The 18,978-nt window shown below is 54.3% G+C and overlaps 2 protein-coding genes and 1 long non-coding RNA gene across 7 annotated transcripts; 1 reads left to right on the plus strand and 2 right to left on the minus strand.

The window, feature by feature from the left end:
* Positions 1-37: 37 nt before the first annotated feature.
* Positions 38-10,103, minus strand: KAT8 (lysine acetyltransferase 8). Of its 3 annotated transcripts, none has more exons than XM_036118968.2 (11): positions 9,796-10,103; positions 8,382-8,456; positions 8,127-8,302; positions 4,444-4,497; positions 4,179-4,343; positions 3,304-3,393; positions 1,227-1,367; positions 1,036-1,129; positions 769-919; positions 475-629; positions 38-276 (listed from the first exon to the last, which is right to left on the minus strand). In XM_036118968.2, exons 1-11 carry the CDS (start codon positions 10,004-10,006, stop codon positions 92-94), a joined length of 1,497 nt encoding a protein of 498 aa, XP_035974861.1. In that variant the 5' UTR covers positions 10,007-10,103; the 3' UTR covers positions 38-91. The 3 variants fall into 3 exon arrangements, with proteins under 3 accessions (XP_035974861.1, XP_077930691.1, XP_035974863.1); XM_078074565.1 differs by having other exon boundaries at positions 38-252; positions 9,796-10,101; XM_036118970.2 differs by having other exon boundaries at positions 38-215; positions 9,796-10,088.
* Positions 10,104-12,922: 2,819 nt separating this feature from the next.
* On the plus strand, positions 12,923-13,934 carry LOC144382229 (uncharacterized). The gene is made up of 2 exons (XR_013448745.1): positions 12,923-13,068; positions 13,296-13,934. It is a non-coding gene; the product is annotated as an uncharacterized LOC144382229 (long non-coding RNA).
* Positions 13,669-17,923, minus strand: BCKDK (branched chain keto acid dehydrogenase kinase). 3 transcript variants are annotated; one of them, XM_036118960.2, is made up of 12 exons: positions 17,775-17,923; positions 16,820-17,199; positions 16,653-16,721; positions 16,451-16,561; positions 16,086-16,133; positions 15,886-16,005; positions 15,705-15,803; positions 15,437-15,510; positions 15,012-15,140; positions 14,832-14,921; positions 14,217-14,375; positions 13,669-14,124 (listed from the first exon to the last, which is right to left on the minus strand). In XM_036118960.2, the coding sequence occupies exons 2-12, from the start codon at positions 17,012-17,014 to the stop codon at positions 13,980-13,982; spliced, it is 1,239 nt and encodes a 412-aa protein (XP_035974853.1). In that variant the 5' UTR covers positions 17,015-17,199; positions 17,775-17,923; the 3' UTR covers positions 13,669-13,979. The 3 variants fall into 3 exon arrangements, with proteins under 3 accessions (XP_035974853.1, XP_077930692.1, XP_035974854.1); XM_078074566.1 differs by lacking the exon at positions 17,775-17,923 and adding an exon at positions 17,365-17,549; XM_036118961.2 differs by lacking the exons at positions 15,886-16,005; positions 16,086-16,133.
* Positions 17,924-18,978: the final 1,055 nt, after the last annotated feature.

Below are 18,978 nucleotides of genomic sequence, written 5' to 3' on the forward strand. Positions count from 1 at the left end.
CTCTTGGCCTCTCCCTCCCACCTCCAAAGTCCAGAACCACTGGCAGAACTTACTTTATTAAAAAAAAATGACATAACAGGTCTGTACATATTTACAGGCGGGGGGAGGGGGGCAGGGAGGCACGGGGCCAGCAGCAGGGGCGCAGCCCACTCACTTCTTGGAGAGTTTCACTTGCTTGTGCTTGGGGGGTGCCCACTTGAGACAGACCGAGTCCACTGTGGGGAGAGAGGCATGGGAGGCAGGGCTGGGCCTCTGGGCCCAGGCCAGGTTTCACCTCTAGGTGAGAACAAGGGCATACTGAGTCCTGGGGAGGGGGCAGGGAAACCTGGGAATGAGGAGCCTGCCCCAGGCTTCCGTCCCAGGAGCTGGTCAGACTAGTTTGGGATCATGTAACAGTCAAAAGGTAGCTTTGGCTCCCAGTAGATCTTAACACCTACCCCCCACCACGCATACCCTGGGCAGCCCCCCACCTACCTGTTATGGGTGGTTTCTTATACTGGGCACTTTTGAGGTGTTCTTCTACCAGCTTGGGTGTGACACAGATCACATGCTGGCCCTTCCAGTACTTGACCATGTTGAGGGACTGTAGGGTGCTGATGATGTCATTCTGGGTGATGCTAGTCATCTGGCTGCAGAAAGGGATTAGCACGGATGTTGGGCAGAGTTCCCTTGTGGGGTCGGACTGGGACAGCAAAAGGGGACAAGGACGTGGGATCACGGCCAATCTTAGAAGAGTCCTTCCCTCTTTAAGGGTTCCAGGGCCCTCACCTAAGGTCCTTGATGGATAGTGTGCCCCGGAAGTCTCGCAGAATCTCCAGCAGGACCCAAGACCAGTAGCTGCGGTAGCTGAGCTTGCCCAGGTCAGAGAGCGGCTTCTCAGGGGAGCCGACTGTGCTCTCTAGCTTGGAGAGCTCGTAACCTGGCAGCGGTGGGAAGGAGGATTCGGAGGACCCGGCCCCGCCCTGGCCCCCCCCTCTCCCCCGCCACGGCCCCCACCACAGCTGCCCCTTCCTCCGTAGGCCAGGAACCACTCACTGAAAGCAATGAGGAATTTCCCATAACCACGGCGCTGGTAGGGGGGCAGGGTCAGGATGCAGGCCACATTGTTCCCATCTGGAGACTCCTTCTCCTACAGGGGTGTGTGGTCAGGACCTCTGCGGAGGCTCAGCCCCTTCTCCCGGTCAGAGTCCCCACCCTCCCTCAACCTGGGCTTCCCAATCCAGCACCTTCGAGAAGTAGCCAACGATGTGGGCCCCCTGCCTGTCCACCTCAGTCAAGATGTAAAAGACGAAGGGCTCCACGTCGAAGTACAAGGTCTTGTGGTCCAGGAAAAGCTTGGCGAGCAGACACAGGTTCTGACAGTAAATCTGAGGGGCAGGGGAGGTGGAAGCAGGCTCAGGGAGCGGGTATAACTCCCCACCTAGCTTCACGGAGGCCTGGGCAGCAGCCGCCACCCACTCTGCAAACACCAGCCTTCAGAGAGCAGCCAATGCCGAGCCACTGGGAAGTGGGCCCCCCCGCCAAGAACAAGGGCACTTAGAACCAAAAGGAGTCTTACAGTCATTTTCCAGATGGACAGGGAAACTAAAAACCAGAGAGCTCGATTAATCAGTGACCACTTCTCCCCCACCCCCCGTGCAAAAAGGTGAGTTGCTTTGTTTTTGTTTTTTTAAGATTTTATTTATTTATTTAGAGAGAGAGTGTGTGTGTGCGAATGGGGGGGAGGGCCAGAGGGAGATGGGAATCCCAAGCTGACTCCGCACTGAGTGCAGGGCTGGATCTCACGACCCCGAGATCATGACCTGAGCCAAAATCAAGGGTCAGACACTCAACCGACTGAGCCACCCAGGTGCCCCAAAGGTGTCTGTTTAGTTATAGCATGGGAACAGGAGTCATGGGCAGAAAAAGCTCTTTTTTTTTTTTTTTTTTTTTAAGATTTTATTTTTAGGGCGCCTGGGTGGCTCAGTTGGTTAGGCGACTGCCTTCGGCTCAGGTCATGATCCTGGAGTCCCAGGATCGAGTCCCACATCGGGCTCCTGCTCGGCAGGGAGTCTGCTTCTCCCTCTGACCCTCCCCCCTCTCATGTGCTCTCTCTCTCTCTCTCATTCTCTCTCTCAAATAAATAAATAAAATCTTTAAAAAAAAAAAAAAAAAGATTTTATTTTTTTTTAAATATTTTTTTTTTAATTTTTTTTTTTTTTTTTTTTTAAGATTTTATTTATTTGCGAGAGAGAGAATGAGAGACAGAGAGCATGAGAGGGAGGAGGGTCAGAGGGAGAAGCAGACTCCCTGCCGAGCAGGGAGCCCGATGTGGGACTCGATCCCGGGACTCCAGGATCATGACCTGAGCCGAAGGCAGTCGCTTAACCAACTGAGCCACCCAGGCGCCCCCAAAAAGATTTTATTTTTAAGTAATCTCTACACCCAACATGGGGCTGGAACTCACAACCCCGAGAGCAATATGCCCCTTGAGTTATTTACCTCAAGGCTGGCTGAACACAAGGAGGTCACCAATAATAACAAAGGCCTACGTTTACTAAGCACCTACTTGATGCCAGACACCGAGTTAAGTACTTGACATTGCTCATTTGTTCCACCAACAATCCTATTAGGTCAACGTAATCATGACTCCTATCTTACAGATGAGGAAACAGGAACAAACAGCGTTCAGTCACTTGTCCACGGGCAGCTAGTCAATGACGGCACGGTTTGAAGCAGGGGCCACTCAGAGGCCTGCCCTCTCGGCCTTACCCTCTACGGTCCCCTTCCCTGGGAAACAGGGACGTTCGGTCAGAGCTTCCCAGACTGACCAGGCAAAGGCCAGGTGCTCAATGGCAGCAAAGCAAGGCCCCAGATGCCCCACCCTGCCCCGCCGAGGTCCTCCTGCCAGAAACAAGGAACTCCGCGGCCAGAACTACACAGCTCTCCCACAGCAGGTCACACAAAGCCGTCCCCTCCCAGGGAAGAAACCTTTCCTTCAGGCAGAAAGAGAAAGCGCTTCTAGAAGCAGCCTCAGGCGTGACAATCTCTACTCTGGGCCAGGACTGCCCCCAACCCAAGCCACCCCGTCAGGAGAAAAGTCTTCAGGGACAGAACAGAAACCCTGTCCCCAAGGCTGGCGCCCCAGAGTCGGGTGTTTACCGGGCGCCAACCACAGGGAAGCGCCAGGCTAAGCATGACCTCACAGGCCTTTCCCCGGCGGGGGCTCGTCCTCAGGCCGGCCTCTACCCTTCGGCGACGACGAGGATCATCCAGGAGGTGCTGCCCCCCACCTCCCCACGGCACTTCGGCCCCCTACCTCACCTTGTGGTCTTTGCCGTCGACCTCATACACGGAGATGTTGCTCTTGCGATAGATCTCCTTCCCGGGGGGCTGCCGCCACTGACATTGGCCCTGGGGGTGGGGGCGGGGAGACGAAGCCTTGAGACCTTGAGGTTTCCTGCTAGGTGCCCCCCCATCCCACCCAGTGCGGCTTGCAACAGGTCTCCCTTCTGTTTCCCCACCTGCAGACCCTGGGCTCTGTACTTCACCTACATCAAGTAAGCCTCCCAACCACCTGGAGACAGAGCCTATTTTACAGATGAAGAAACCGAGGCGCAGAGAGGCTAAGGAACTGGCTTGCGTATCACACAGCTAGATGGTCTCAAGTTCAGGCCAGCCTGGCTCTGGAGGACTCTGGAGGGCTCTCATCCATGACACTGGCGGTCCCCAAACCGCACACATCTGCCTCAGGTCACGCCCTTTGGGAAACGTCGTGCTGCGTGAGGCTGCGAGCCCCCAGCACCCCGCCCCCGGGCCACCCCTGCCAACGCCTCCCATCTGTCCCCACCTTCCAGCCCCATTGCTCAGGGGCCATGCTCGCTCCCTCTTTTGCGCCGAGGAACCTGGCACTGGGCTGGCCTCGATAAACATGTAGTGTCTGGGGTGACCTGAGGAGGGGGGGAGGGCAGGGATTACCGTCCCCATTCCACAGAAGAGGAAACTGAGGCCTGGGGGAAGGCAGCGAGTTGGCCAAGGTCACGCCAGCCAAGGCAAGGCCAGGCCTAGAACCCGGGTCTCTTGAGCCACGGGCAGCTTTTCCTTGTACTCAACCCCTCTGGAACCTGTCTCTCTTCCCTGTCGCTGCTGCCTCGGCCCCTCGGCCCCTCTCTCACCAGGCCCAGCTGGCCCAGGCTCACCAAGTGGAAGCGGTAGCTCTTCTCGAATTTCATGTACTTGAGGCAATACTCGCAGAGCCACAGCTTGGGCTGTTTCCCGTAGTCTTCGGGGAACGGTGAGAAGTACCACGCATCGATCTCATAGTTCCCGATGTGGATCTTGTCCACGTACTTCACCTTGGTGATCTGTGGGTAAGGTGGGAGCGCAGGGCAGTGGCTGGCTCCGTCGGGGCGAGGGAAGCCGGCCGAGGGAGCGCCCGCGGGCAGGAGCCCGGCCCCTGCTTACCGCCTCGTGTTCCTTCTCCAAGGCTGCTGTGGTGGGGTCCATCTCTGCATAGGTCTGCGCAAGGACAGAGCCGGGAACAGAGGTGAACAGAAGTGGTGCTCAAGCTGTCCCTCCCCTGCACCGGAGCCCGGGGCTTCCCTCCTGTCTTGCAGACCTCATCCCCCGGATGACAGTAATAACCACACGAACAGCTAACTTGTTTGACTCGGTTTTGAAGCTGGCTGGGCCAAGCTCCTCTGCTGCCTTCCCACCCACCCACCCACACATCCCTGACACCCGAGTTTGGACCTTTTGCCAGATGAACCGGGCTAGGAGCAGAAGACCTGCTTCCAGTCCTTGGGCAATACAAAAGGATCAGTCCAGCTCCGCCAAAATTGTCATGAGGCAAATGAAGGATGGATCTTATCTTCCATGCCCACAGCAGGAACTGGTGCTGGACTCCCCAGCGTGACCGGACCTCTTTCCTGAGCACCAGATCCAGGGAGCTGCCTGCTCCCGAGGTCCCTCCCGCAGCCACATCAGATTCGAGGTGTCCAGAAAGGAACTCAGCCCGTCCTCCCCGCAGACCTATTCATCCTCCTGGGGTCCCCCGTCTCACTGGGGGCATCACCCTCAGTGTAGCTCCTCCTCCTCTCAGCCTGGCATTCAATCAAGGGCCACGGTCTGTCAGTTCTACCTCCCTGATGTCTCTGCAACCGGTCCCTCTCTGGAACTCTCCTCTGTCCAACTCCAAAGAGCCACCGCCACCACCTCAGGTCTGGACCATTAACGACGCCTCCGCAGATTCCCAGCCTCCAGTCGCAGCCCCTCCACGTCTACACTCTCAAGGCCCCTCTTTCTGTGGCCTTCGTGCTGTGAGCATGCAGTTTCCTCTCCTTCGCCGCCAAAAAACGCTTACTCAACCTCGAGCAGAGCGTGAGCCAGGGGAGTGGGAGATGAGGCAGTTTGGGGAGCCATCCATCCTGTGTAATCGTTTTTTACTGTGCTCTTTCCTGTCCTTCAAGGCTTCGCGCCCTGCCCACCGCCTCCCGGAGACCTGACTGAATTCTTCCGACACAACACACCCTCTCCTTTCCAAGTTGGGAACGCGCTGGTTAACAACAATCCCCTCTGACTGCTCCCACTTAGTTTCCCCAATTTTCCCAAGTCCTTAGAAAGCAGAGACTAAAAGTCATGTCACACTCCCAGCACATCCTGTTCCTCAGCCAGACTCTGTAGGAGCAACCAAGCACAGCCTGATAATGGAGAGGGGGCCCAAGAAGGCCTATGACCTACACCAGGGGAGGACAGCAGCCTCGCCCTGCAGTTGAGAAGGGAGGGAGTCAGCATTTTACCCAGACCCCCTTCCACAAAGCACTTTGCTTGTCTGGCCTCATGTAACCTTTTCGGCCACCCTGAGATGTAGCCTTTTTATTTTGATCTTACAGAGAAGTAAATAGGGAGAGGTGAGGTCACCTGCCCTCGGGGACTAGCTAGCTGCCATTTATTCCAAGTGCCAAACACTCCACAGGTAGTATTTTCTTTAGTCCTCACAAAGCCCCTGAGACAAGAGTGCTCATTATCCACACTGCACAAAGAGGAAACTGAGGCACAGAGCGGCAAGGTTACAGAACTGGTACCCAGCACCACTGAGCACAGGCCCCTGGCTGGTCTAACTCCGAGCCTAACCCCCGCAAAGATGCGAGAAGATGTTCCTCCTCATATGCCTCTTTAAAAACCCACTTCCCAACTCTCACAAAAGACAATCCTCTTCCGCAAATGCGTTAAAGAACTACAAAAACACTACTTTTCTTAAAATGCTGCAATTTATTTAGAATTAAACATTAATTAGGCTCCGAAGAACCTTGCTGATTATTAACTCGCCGATTATCCATCCTTTGATTTTATCACCTCTGGCCCATTGTCATCCACCCTGCCGACTACCAGCTTCGAGGTACATTTTTGAGACTTAAATTTGCCAGTGCAACCGGGTCGAGGAACTAAGAGAAACTTAGACCTGGCCACATGTGACTACGTGAATTCGTTAAGTTTAACACAAATTTAATTTTTGGCCACACCAAACACATTTCAAGTGCTTGGCCACCACATGTGGTTAGTGGGGCTACTCGATCGGACAGTACAGATATATTTCCACTTATCACAGGAAGGTCAATGGGACACTGCTGCCTTAGACCCTGAGGGGTCTTTCTAGCTTAGGGTATTTCAATTTTTTTTTTATCACAAGCCCACAGCGGGAAATGTAATCAGCACTGTAAACCAGCTGACCTATCTGTGTATACACAGTATATGTATCTGTACTTGAAATAAAACCTTCTCAAAAATAATACTTACCTTTAATAAAGTGCAACGTACTGTGGTATTTCCTATCTTACCCTATTTCTTTCTTTTTTTTTTAAAGCAGGCTCCACACCCAGCGTGAAGCCCAACACGGGGCTTGAACTCACTACCCTGAGATCAAGACCTGAGCTGAGATCAAGAGTCAGACACTTGACTGACTGAGCCACCCAAACGCCCCGTATTTTTATTTTTTTCTCTCCACCCAACATGGGCTCAAACTCACACAACCCCGAGATCAAGAGTTGCATGCTCCACCAACTGAGCCAGCCAGGCGCCCCTCTTTCTTTCATTTTTAAATTTAAAAGCCTGTTACAACCCACTGAGCTAATTTGGCTGTGCCCCACAGCTGGAAAAAACATTGCCCCAAAGCACACAATGAGCACTCAGAAGGAAGACATTGCACTGGCTGAAACTAATGAATGTCTAAGTGCTTGAGAACTCAATAAACCCTGGTCTCATCTGCACTCCCCATTTTACAAATCAAGAAACTGAGGCTCAGAGTGGGGGGAAATAACCCCCAGGGGTGGCATGAGTTGGGGAAAAATACCCAGGTTTTGGATCAAGAAGGATCCTTCCAGGTTTTGGATCAAGTAGCCCAAGTTTCTAGGACGTGGCAAAGTCATGGTTAAGGGCTGGTGCCCTGAAGTCGGACAATCCAGTTGGCAAATATAATTCCTAACCGGGTTCTTAAACCTATCTGTTCTTCCCCTGTAAACTGGACATAATAATGATGCTTACCTCACAAGGTTGCTGTGAAACTTCAGGGAGATCATGTATTAAAATACATAGCCTATAACTTTGGCTCACAAGCCAATAAATGTTTGCCATTATTATTCTAATTCCAGCCCACCCTTTTACTAGCTGTGTAACCTTGGGCATGTTACCTAACCTCTCTGATCTTGCTTTCCCATCTACAGAAACCATTATCCCCGTGGCATTGAATTGTTAGGAAGGATATGATGAGCTTATATACGTGCAGGACTCAGCACGGTGCTTGGCAGTAGCCAAGTGCCCAATATCATTCATTCTCTTCCTTCCTTTTGGACTTCAATTCTTTGTCTGAGGTGGCACAGCAAATAGGAGACAAAGGAGGCTATTGGTGCAGGAGGCCTGGGTTCCAGTCCCAGCTGTGCCATTTCCTGCGAGACCGTAGCCAAGTGCTTGCCCTCTCTGAGCCTCACTTTTCTTCTCTGTGAAGAATATTTGACAAAACATAGGTAAAGTCCCTGACACACTGTAGGAGCTTTAGAAACGGGAGCTGCTGTGGTTTGGGCACTGGGACTCAAGGGAGCTGGCAGAGGCAGCTGAGCCTCCTGGGGCCTTGGAGAAGGGGAGGGGGCCCGGACCTTCTGCACATGGTTGATCTCATCATGCTTGCGCTTTTGGTTGCGAGTGATCTTGCGCTCAGGCTGCTCAGCCAGCTCGCTCAGGTACTTCTCTGAGTTCTTCTGCACAGCATCTTTTACTGTCTTGGTCAGCGCCAGCCGGTTCTTGTCTACCCATTCGTCCAGTCGCCGGTTAACTGTGAGGATGGGCCATGAGGGTGCTGCCCTTCCACCCCTCTCCCCCCCACCCAGGCCCGATACCCCCAAGTCACTCACAGCCCACGTAGTGTACATAGAATTCCTCTCGGCCCTCCTGATCATTCACTCGAGACTGAATCACTTCAGCAGAATCTGTGAAAGAAAAAGGCTAGGATCATCAGGAAGGCCGGCAGGGATGGGACAAGAAGGATCCTTCACATCGAGGAGCAGTTTCCCGATTCCAGGGCCATACATAAGCTAACATCACCTGCCTACATCTGCCATTCCATCGATCACTGCCTGTGAAGTGGGCCAGGTTGGAGCTGTTACTCTTACTTTGCAGATGAAAAACTGAGACTTACCCAGGCTCACGTATTTGAAAAGTGCTAAGAAGCTAACACTTAACTGGGTTTAAGTCTGGCTTCAAATTCAATGCTTGTTTTATACTTAGTTGTTCATTTGTTCAGGAGTCATGAGGGCTGGCTCTGGGTTTATATATAATCCTAGCTCCCCACTTCCTTTATTTAACTGCAAATTATTTTGGTTGAGCCTCAGTTTCTTCATCTACAAAATAGGGATCATAGTGCGCACCTCAGAGGGAGAGTTAATGCCTCTAAAGCTTTTAGCATAATGCCTGACAACTGGCAGACCATCCAACAAATGAGTAAGGCAATCACTGCGTGTCTGGTCCTATGCTGTGTTATTGCTGGGTAGAGAGGACACTGCAGTGAATCACAAGATGCCCTGCCCTCCAGAAATTCCCACTCTGATAGAAGAAGACGCAGACTGACAATGACAACATAATGTCACATATACCACAGCTGACTGAGGTATGAAGAAAATGTTGCAGGCACATACAGAAGGGAACGACTCACTCTGCCCGAAGGAAATCAGTAATGGCATCACAGGAGTTATGGGATGTTAAAAGGTTGAGTAAGCGCTAGCCAGGTGAACCAGGCAGGAGAAAGGGAAGAAAGGGCATTCAAAGCAGCGGGCACAGGCGGCAAAAGGCATATGGTCTTCAGCGGGTACAATGTGGTCTGCTCCGGCAATGGCCTTTGCTAGCAGTGGCTAGAAACCAGAGAGGTCACAAAGATGCACGCCATTCTAAGGAATTTGGGGTTTATTCTGAAGATGAGGGGGGGGAGGGAAGGAAAAGGGAAGCTCGTTTTTGTGTTTCCGTAGGTCCTCTCCGTGGGCGGTTGTAGAAGAGGGCTGGAAGAGGAAATCGCAGACAAGACACACCAGCAAGGAACCACGGTTTTGTGTGAAAAGGCAATGAAGCCTAAGATTGGACAAGCAAGTAGAATGGGAGCTCTACACAGCATGAGAAGAACTCGGTGACTGTGGTGACTACTGGGGTTACGAGGCGGCGGCGCCCGGGAGAGCCCGAAACTCCGCGTTCTTCCCTCAAGCCCCGCCCCCATGACGCCCAGCCCCTCAGAGAACCCGCCTTCAGAACCCGCCCCCTGGCCTTGGGCCCCGCCCTCACGCCAGGTGCTGTCCGGGCGTCGGCACAGGTACGTTTCTCCGATCTCCACGGTGACTTCCGGCTCGCCGCGCGCCGGGGTCGGGGGAGAGACGCGGCCCGGGGACGGGGCGGTCCCCTCGACCGCCGCATTCTCCCCGGGCCCGGGATCGCTCTCCCCCGCGACCCCTGAAGTCGCCGCCGCAACCGCCGCAGCTGCTCCCTGTGCCGCCATCGCTGTAGTAGAATGACGCCAGAATCCGGCGCCGCGCAGCCCTTTAGTTCCGGGTCAGCTACGCGTGGCGGAGGCCGCTACCGGCTTGAGGGTGGGGTCTATGATGTGGCAAGAGCTCATTGGTTAGTGCGGCCTTCCAGCGCCACACCCTCCCCCGCCCCCCCCCCCCGCCGCCCCGGACAAGTTTGACCTTTCTGTGCCAATTGCCAAATTACGGAATTTTTCTTTTTCCGTCTGGAAATATGGCTGAACCCCGAGTTGAAAGAGGAGAAAGACCTTCCTGATGTGATGACTCAGCCCAATCTTTTTAAAGGGCCTGGTACCCGAGGAAGCCAGGATGTGCCACTTACCAGAGGCGCTGCCCCCACTTTACCCGGTACCCGGCGAGCCAGAGCGGCCTCCCTGGCTGCCTGGCATTAGGGCTTTGAGCCTGGAATTAACAGCCACCCCCGCGCCGCCCGTTTCCGCCAGACTAACCCAGATCACCCCTTTTATAAAGATTGAGGGAGCTGCCTTCCTTGTTCAGGGTGAGGGAGACAGGACGTCTATGTCCACGGATAGCGAGTAAGTTGCTCTCGTAGAATGAAACCTTTCTAAAGAAAGGACCAGGTCCCCTACAACAGGCATCCCCTAAACAAACTAGTCAAAGGCAGTGGACATATTGGAGAGCGTCTTGGGCTTAGTGAATGGGGAATCCTGGGTTCTGACCCTACTCTGGGTAAATTGTACAAGGGTGTCCATCCTCAGAGCGACCGTAAAGGTTAAATTATACATAACTGTATAATCCATATAGCTGTATAAAGGGTAAGCCATATATTTACCTGTCTCTTCTATATAAAATAAGTGTTGCACAGTGTCAAACAGGGTAGGTGATCAATAAACATTCTTTTTGGCCATTCTCTGAATCGTCTTTGACTTACAAATTGGTTACTGGGATTAAAAGCAATTCTAACGGGGTGGAATGCTCAAGGCCTGAGGATGGGGCTCAGGTTTCAGATCAAGAAATAGTGGAGGGCGCCTGGGTGGCTCAGTCGTTAAGCGTCTGCCTTCGGCTCAGGTCATGATCCCAGGGTTCTGGGATCGAGCCCCGCATCGGGTTCCCTGCTCCGCGGGAAGCCTGCTTCTCCCTCTCCTGCTCCCCCTGCTTGTGTTCCCTCTCTCGCTGTGTCTCTCTCGGTCAAAGAAATAGTGGAGTTCATTGGGGGTGAGGTGATGGCAGTGGGAAGCACTGGTAACTTGGCTTTGGGGAAATTAAAGAATTGGGGGGAGAGTGGGCAGTGAATGCCAAGTGTCTGGCTGCATAAGAATCTGAAGAAATAAACAAGTCAGGCAAGAAAAAAAAAATTCCAATGCCCTGGGACGCCTGCGTAGTGCAACTGGTTAAGCGTTGGACTCTTGGTTTTGGCTCAGGTCATGATCTCAGGGTCATGAGATCGAGCCGCACATGAGGCTCCATGCTCAGTACGGAATCTGCCTAAGACGGTTTCTCTCTCTCCCTCTCCCCCTCCTCATCCTCTAAAATAAATCTTAAAAAAAAAAAAAAATTCCAGGGGCACCTGGGTGGCTCAGTTGTTAAGCGTCTGTCTTTGGCTCAGGTCATGATCCCAGGGTCCTGGGATCGAGCCCTACATGGGGCTCCCTGCTCGGTGGGAAGCCTGCTTCTCCCTCTCCCACTCCCCCTGCTTGTGTTCTCTCTCTCTGTGTCAAAAAATAAAATCTTTAAAAAAAATTCCAATGCCTTCTCCCACTCCCCATACCACCCCCCATCTTCAAGACTGTTATTCTCTCCACCCAGGGTCCTGGTGCCTCACTTTTGACTTCACCCAACATCTTGTTAACAGGGTTGCTGTCCTTTCTAGTTGAGGATTAGCTTGGGCCTTATAAATCCCTGATCCAGGTTACTACACCAACCTCCTCACTATTCTCCCTCTAATCCTCCCTTCTAATGTGCAAATCTGTTACTTCTAGAACTGTGTAGATGCTTCACCCAGACCCTCCGGGATTTCTTTTTGTTGCTTCTTCAGATCCAGATTACCTTTGATGTGCTTTCAAAAGCCAGAGGCTCTTTGTCAAACTATCCCTTGGGCTAATAGAGCTGTTTTGCCTTAAAAAAGCTGAAAAGGCGGGGGGGTGGGGGGTTAAACGGGGCAGGGATACACCTGGGTGGCTCAGTTGGTTAAGTGTCCATCGACTCCCACTTTCAACTCAGGTCAAGATCTCAGTGATGTGTCCAACTCCGATTTTGGCTCGGGTCATGATCTCAGGGTTGTGAGACTGAGCCTTGCGTTGGACTCCGGGCTCAGTGCAGATTCTGCTTGGGATTCTCTCTCTCCCTTTCCCTCTCCCCCTCCTCTCTCTCTCTCTCTCTCTTTTTTTTTTTTTTTTAAGATTTTATTCATTTATTTGACAGAGAGAGACACAGCGAGAGAGGAATACAAGCAGGGGGAGTGGGAGAGGGAGAAGCAGGCCTCCCGCCGAGCAGGGAGCCAGATGTGGGGCTCAATCCCAGGACCCCGGGACCATGACCTGAGCCGAAGGCAGACGCTCAACGACTGAGCCACCCAGGCGTCCCTCTCTCTCACTCTCTTGCGCGCGCTCAAATAAATAAATAAAATCTTAAAAAAAAAAAAAAAAAGCTGCAAACAGAAGTTTTCAGCTTGAAAGTTTAAGTACCTACCCACCCCTACTTCCCAACACAGACATTAACCAATGATTGTCAAGCAGAGTTCACCAATGACTGTGGAATTTAGCTCTCCCGCCTCCAGCTCGAAGGCAGAACTTAGTAGCTGGCTCTGAACTTTTGCCTGAGATGACATCCTTGTCTGGCCTCCTGCCCTTCCCTTTCCTGCTTCCCCTACTCCCTAACTGGAACACTTCCTCAACAAATCACATGGACACAAACCCTCCTTTCAGCGTCTTCTTCTAGGAAAGCCAACTGGAAACATCCCTTTCTAGCTGAAAATCTGTCCATGGATTCCGGCTGCCTACAGGAGAAAGCCCATGCTTCCTGGCCAGATTCCAGCCTCAACCCCCGCGCCAGAGCCAGCAGGATCTTCAGCCTGGTAAGTCACATCTGACCTCCAGATACAATTCCCGTCTCCCCTCAACCCCCCACTTCCATCACCAGTCCCACCAAGCAGGCTTTCAGGCCTTTCTTCCCCCTCCCTTGGGTCGCCACCTGCTGTCTGGAGCCCTTTCCTTCTGCCCCCCGCCCCCCCCCCGCACCAGGGCCCCACTGTCCCCTGGGGCATGCCAGGATATAATCTTTTGTGTTCCTTTTTCTTGGCAGAAGCAGGCACAACTGGCAGGCAGTATTTTTAACCTTACTCAGGCTCAGGAATCAGGTGGCTCAGGAGGTTGCCCAGTCTGGTAACCTTCACCTCCAGAACCTGTGACTGTCAATAAGAGAAGTGTCAGAACTGACGCCTGAAGCTGGACCAACTTGGGCCTTCGATATCGCCTGGGACCCAGAAACACCTGTTACATGAAATTTAGCATTTGTTAAATGAAAAGAGATTTGGGGGCAATTCTATACCTGGCCTGACGGGCTGTCTGGACAGTTCGAGACTGGGACACGAGCTACTTAAACCCAAGGGCCCAGGGAACCAGAATAGGGTGGAAACAAAAGCCCACCTGCCCTCCCCACACACGGGGCCCAAGAGGGCATTCAAAATGTGAACTTTAATAACAAACAGCAGGTCAAGGTAGGGGTTCCCCAGGAACGAGAATAACGGAGCTGGTGTTGGAGGTCTCAAGGGTCCCCACTTCCTCTCCCCCAAGGCCTGGAGGCAGGGAAGCAGTGGGCCTCGTAGAGGAGGGGTGGCACCGGGCTCCATGTAATTCCATCTGTTTGGGGCCCTAAGACCCAAGATGCAGCAGCATGTGGAGCAGGGTGGCACCCGGCCTCACCCAGAAGGCCCTGGCAGGGTGTGGGGCCCAGGCTAGGCAGGCAAGTAGGCCAAGGGCTGCGGGGTCAGATGCGGAAGCTTTCCTCTCGACCATCGATGTGCCGGAGCCGCAAGTAGACATCTGTGCCAATGCCCTGCAGGGACTGCAGCCGCAGGGAACCGCCGAGGTACTCCGCGTAGGCCCGTGAGGTGGGCAGCCCGAAGCCAAAGCTGGGATGGGCAGGGGGACAGGAGAGAGGCTTCAGAGGCTGGAGTCTCCTGGGGCCCCCCCAGCCCTCCATCCTAGCCAGGTGGGGCCTCACCCATGCATGGGCCCCGACTGGCCGCCACTGTGCATGTCCAGGTGGCCAAAAAGGGGGCTGATCCGGGGGTCCTGGGTGCTGGCCTCAGCTGTAGTGAAGTGGTAGTCCATAACCCGATCCAGATCTTTGTGAGCGATTCCCCCGCCCCGGTCTGAAATCCTGGCAAGATGTTGATAACATGGGCTGGGCCCAGCTCTGGTGGGGGCCTCACCACCCCCCAAACAAACAGTGCGAAGTCTGCCTTCCTGCCCCTTCCACCCAAAGATGGAATGTGATCCACCTAGACCCTGGGGCCTTGTTTTTTATAAGCAACATCCTTCCATCCTCACTCCTGCCTGGGCCACTAGCTGCTGTATCTTCTCACGGGATTTTACACTTATTGTCAACCCAACGTCCTAACTCCCCACTCCAGGCCCCTCAGTTGCTGACAAGGATAGGGCCCCTGGCACCTGCAGCCGGCCCCAGATCCGTTCATATCCAGCTCATGGCATTCTCAGAACCGGAGAGTATCTTGTCTGACCAGTGGGGCAGGTCCTGGCTCAAGGTCAAGCAGCAAGGAAGAAACAGTGCCTGGAACCCCCACGTATCCCAGCCTAACTCCCACTCAGGGCAAACCTGATGACGAGATCGATATCATTGTTGGCGATCGTGATGACCACGTCTGGGACATTGTAAGGAGTGTCTAGGTGACTCTCCATCGTGGCTCTGCGCGGGGAGGAAAGACCAGTAGGTGGTGGTACCCCAGCCTCATCCCAGTTCCTGTCTGCCCCCTCCCAACATATCCAGCCAGCCCACCTCATGGCATTCTTGAGGAGCTCAGGCAGGATGTAGTCCAGCGGCATAGGGATGAAGGGGAAACGCGCGGCCACGTGTCCATTGATACGGACGCGGGGGGCATTGCCATACTTGTGCTCACATAGGCGTCTGTGGATAGGAGCAAAGTTCAAACCTAGACCAGTGATTCTCAGATGGAGGTGATTCTGCCCCCACCACCCCCAGAGGAATTCTGCAATTTCTAGAGATATTTTTCCTTGCCACAACAGGGAGTTGCATTGAATAGAAGCCAGGGATCCTTCTAAAGATCCTAACAGGCACAGGACAGCCCCTAAGAATTATCTGACCCAAAATGCCACATTTGAGAACCCCTGCCATAGGCAAGGGCTCAGACCCAAGCCTTCCCAGCCAGAAGACACCCACCCCCTTAGCTGTTCTAGCCTCACCTGGCAAAGTCCACCCACTTTTCAATAATCTTCTTTGGCGATAAGCGAGTGCAGATGATGCCAACAAAGTCGGGCTGGCAGGAGAAAGAAAGTCAGGACTAAGCAGTACCTTGACCCACACCTCGGCCACCAAATGCTTGCAATCTCTCTGGACCGCTGAAGCAGCCCCAAGCCTCTCCCAGGCCCTTGGTCCAGTCCCCAGCCCAAGGGAGACGCTGGCTCAGTCCCCTCTGCCCCACCTGGTAGGTCTCAGATCCCAGCACCCCACCTTGTCCTCATGCAGCGCCAGATGATGTGTGGCCAACATGCGGATCCCAAGCCTCGAAGTCAGTGTCTTGTCCAAGAAGTAGCGGACGAGCTTCTCATCCTGTGAAGAGTGGGGCCTCAGAAACCCTGTGCCTTTCCCAGGCCCCCCGATAGGCCCGGGTGCCCACTGTGCTGCCCCTGACCTCTATGTGCTTCCGGCTCTCGCGCAGGCCCTCAGCTAAGAGGGTCACCACATCCTTGTGGTCGTCCAGCAGCTGTCGCACCAGCTGGCAGTACTGGGCTTCGTCCGCCTGGTCCTTGATCTACAGGCCACAGAGTCATGAGCTTGGATGTTTCAGCCCTGACCTCTCAGCCCCTCACCCTGCCCTGGCCCAGCCCTCACCGGAGGGAAGTCTGTCAGCTTCTGGAAGGCACGGATGTACAGCTCGTGCTGCAAGGAAGAGGTGTAGGAATTCACAGGGATGCCGTGGGCACTGGGTAGAGAACAGCCACCCAGGCTTACCCATGGGGATTGCCATCCATCCCAATTCACTTGGTTTAAACCCCCATCATGGTCTTTTAAGCCTCAATGAATATGGAACTTTGGCCTCTTAAGGCCTGGGTCTGAGCCCTCTGGCCCTGAAACCTTTTGGCAGACAAGTTTCTGCCACTCTGGTCCCGTCTCCCAATATGTCCCTTGGGCAATTGGGGGCACACTGATCTACAGTCCCCTCGAGAGAAACCCACGCCCCCCAGAGGCCCCCTTACCACGTGCAGTATGGTGGGGTTGCAGCCAATGATAAAAGGAAGGCTACGGAAGCCCTTGATGCGGTGAGCGATCCTCACTGGCAACTCTTGCTGCAAGTACCGGGCACTTTTCTAGGAAAAAAGAGGGAAGTCAGGGCCAGGGCCTGAGTGGCTGTGCCAGGGCTCCAGGAACCAAGACAGAAATAGGGGGCTGGAATCTTACCAGAAGGTGGCTGCCATCCTGAGAGCGGCCTGAATAGAGCATCATGGTCGGAGTGAGGCGGACTGAGGGCTGGAGGGGCAGATGGGCTTTGAGCACTGGATCTGCAACGCCCCGCCCCCACCACATCAGCCCCACCCCTTCCCTGGACACCCACTCCAGCTCCGGACCTTCTCCGCTGCCACATCGATGGCCGACTGGTTGTAAAAGGAGGTGACGGTCTTGGAGCGCTCCCGCGCCATCTCCACGTGGTGCGTATCGGTGGCTGATGTGGAGCGGGCCCGGAGCGAGAGTGCAGGCCCCAGTAAGGGCCGGAGTGGAGGTCCGCTCCGGGGACCACTCCCCAGCACGGACGCCAGTATCATGGTCCTCTCTGCTCCTTTGTTTCTCTTTGGACTAGGCGGCCGCTAGGGCAGAGGACCAGATACACCGAGGCGACCCCAAAGCGGGGCAAGGGGTGTGTTGGGTGGGCAGGGGCTCTTCTCTGACTTCAGGAGCGACTGCAGGTCAAGGATGCTGACCAGCTCAGCCCCCAGGGGGCAGCTCCCATCTGCCGGGGGGGGGGGGGGGGGGAGGGAAGGGGGGAGTTGTAAGGATCCGAATCCAAACAATTCGCACCATCTCTCCACGTGGCACTGGTATCATCAGACCTGGGCAATCTCGACCCACCCATTCAACCACCTCCGCAAACACATACAGGCCGAGCCTGAACAACCTTGTTTTCCCGGGCTATTCAACTTGACGCTCCATCTGGTGCCTGGAGGGGACGGGATCCTCAGACCGGTCCAGCCCGAAAACAACACCCCTCCCCGCGGTTCTGAGCACCCTCGTTCAGGGGGCGGGGCTGACCCCTACCCAACGCCTTCAGACCCGGGCCCCCCAGGAGCGTGGCCTGCCCACACACAGCTCTGTGCCCCCGGGGGCCGGCTGCATCGAAGTGGCGGCCCTGGAGTCGCCGTCTGGGTTCCCCCTCCGCAGGGTCACTTGGTTCGGCCCGGATCCCCCCTATATGGTAGATGCCACCCCGGTCCACGCGCACTCCGCGGTCCAGCTCAATGGCGGAGGCTACGAGCCCGCGCCGCCAAGCCTCCGCAGGCAGGGTGCGCGCCGGTTTGCTCCACTTACCGCGGGGCCAGGGCCAGGGCCAGGGCCAGGGCCAGGGCCGAGGTCCGAGCGGAACGGCCCAACAGTCGACAGGCCCGGATAGCCGAGCCGCCTGCGCCCTCTGCCGCCGTGACGTCATGTGGGCTTTGGGGGCCCGGTGCCTCCTGGGAGTTGTAGTTTGGAGCGAGACCATCCCAGCTACGCCCCTGCTCCTGGACCCCCAAATAAATTCCACGGCTCCTTCTACAGTTCTCCCGGAGTTATCTGTGGTCTCCCTGGGTCTCTGTCTCCTGCTTTATAAAATGGGCTTCCTGGGAGCGAAATGGGAGAGGGCGGGAAGACCCTTAGATGTGAAGAACACAGACCAAACCCTACCTGGTTCCCTTCCCTGCGGTCCCATCCTTCTCCTTCCACTTCTTGACTCATTTGTGGAAAACCAGACTGCTGGCTCAAACCCTAGTTCAGCCACTTTTACTGTCTGGGGCAACTTACTTAAACTGCTCAATGCTTTAATTTCTGTGTTGGTATAATTAGGATCTATCAACCTTGGGGTTGTGTGGGTATATGAATTTATATATGTAAAGTACCTAGAACAGTGCCAGGCATGGAATTAGCACTATGTGAGTATGTTATTATTACTCATTCGTGCCTGTCACGCTGACTGGGTGACTTTTCAGTGCCAGAAGAGGAGCTTGGGTATTGAATCAACTAAGTAGACTTTTCCCTGACCCACAGAGGAAGACAGTTTCAGTGTCATAAATCCTGATGAGGGCTGCACGGGATGGAAGCATCAAATAGGGTCTGGGACAGTGGTACAGGTGCAGCTTGAGTAGGACGTGGCCAGGTGCCCAAGCCGTAGTGGAAAGGGCATGAAAAGACAGAGAACAGCCTGGATAATCTGAGGATATACCTGCAGCCATGTGGAGTCTAGGAAGAAGAGGGGCTGAATGGGGTGACCAGAACCAGATCATAAAGGGCAAGAAGTCTGCATATGTCCTGAGTTAGTAAGAAGTCACTGAAGGGTTTTAATTTGATCTGCTCTTTAGACAGAACCCTGTGGCTGTAGTGTTTGGTAGATAGGGTGTTGGTGAGACCAAATGCAGAGAGACCAGTGAAAAAACAATTTACTTTCTCCAGGCAGGAGATGATGGAGGAGAAACCTTACTCCGTGTGCGTCTGTGTGTGTGTGTGTACTTGTATTTGTACTGATTGGATTTTTCTTTAC

The sequence above is a fragment of the Halichoerus grypus genome, chromosome 6 (assembly GCF_964656455.1).
Source record: "Halichoerus grypus chromosome 6, mHalGry1.hap1.1, whole genome shotgun sequence".
NCBI lineage: Eukaryota > Metazoa > Chordata > Mammalia > Carnivora > Phocidae > Halichoerus > Halichoerus grypus.

Coding starts and splice junctions, on each gene's coding strand:
- KAT8 (XM_036118968.2), bottom strand. CDS start 10,006: ATGGCGGCACAGGGAGCAGCTGCGGCGGTTGCGGCGGCGACTTCAGGG. Junction 1,368..3,303: donor TCGACGGCAAAGACCACAAG/GTGAGGTAGGGG, acceptor CCTGCCCCTCAG/ATTTACTGTCAGAACCTGTG. Junction 920..1,035: donor GAAATTCCTCATTGCTTTCA/GTGAGTGGTTCC, acceptor CACCGCTGCCAG/GTTACGAGCTCTCCAAGCTA.
- BCKDK (XM_036118960.2), bottom strand. CDS start 17,014: ATGATACTGGCGTCCGTGCTGGGGAGTGGTCCCCGGAGCGGACCTCCA. Junction 16,562..16,652: donor AGGATGGCAGCCACCTTCTG/GTAAGATTCCAG, acceptor CTTTTTTCCTAG/AAAAGTGCCCGGTACTTGCA. Junction 15,511..15,704: donor TGGCGCTGCATGAGGACAAG/GTGGGGTGCTGG, acceptor TTCTCCTGCCAG/CCCGACTTTGTTGGCATCAT.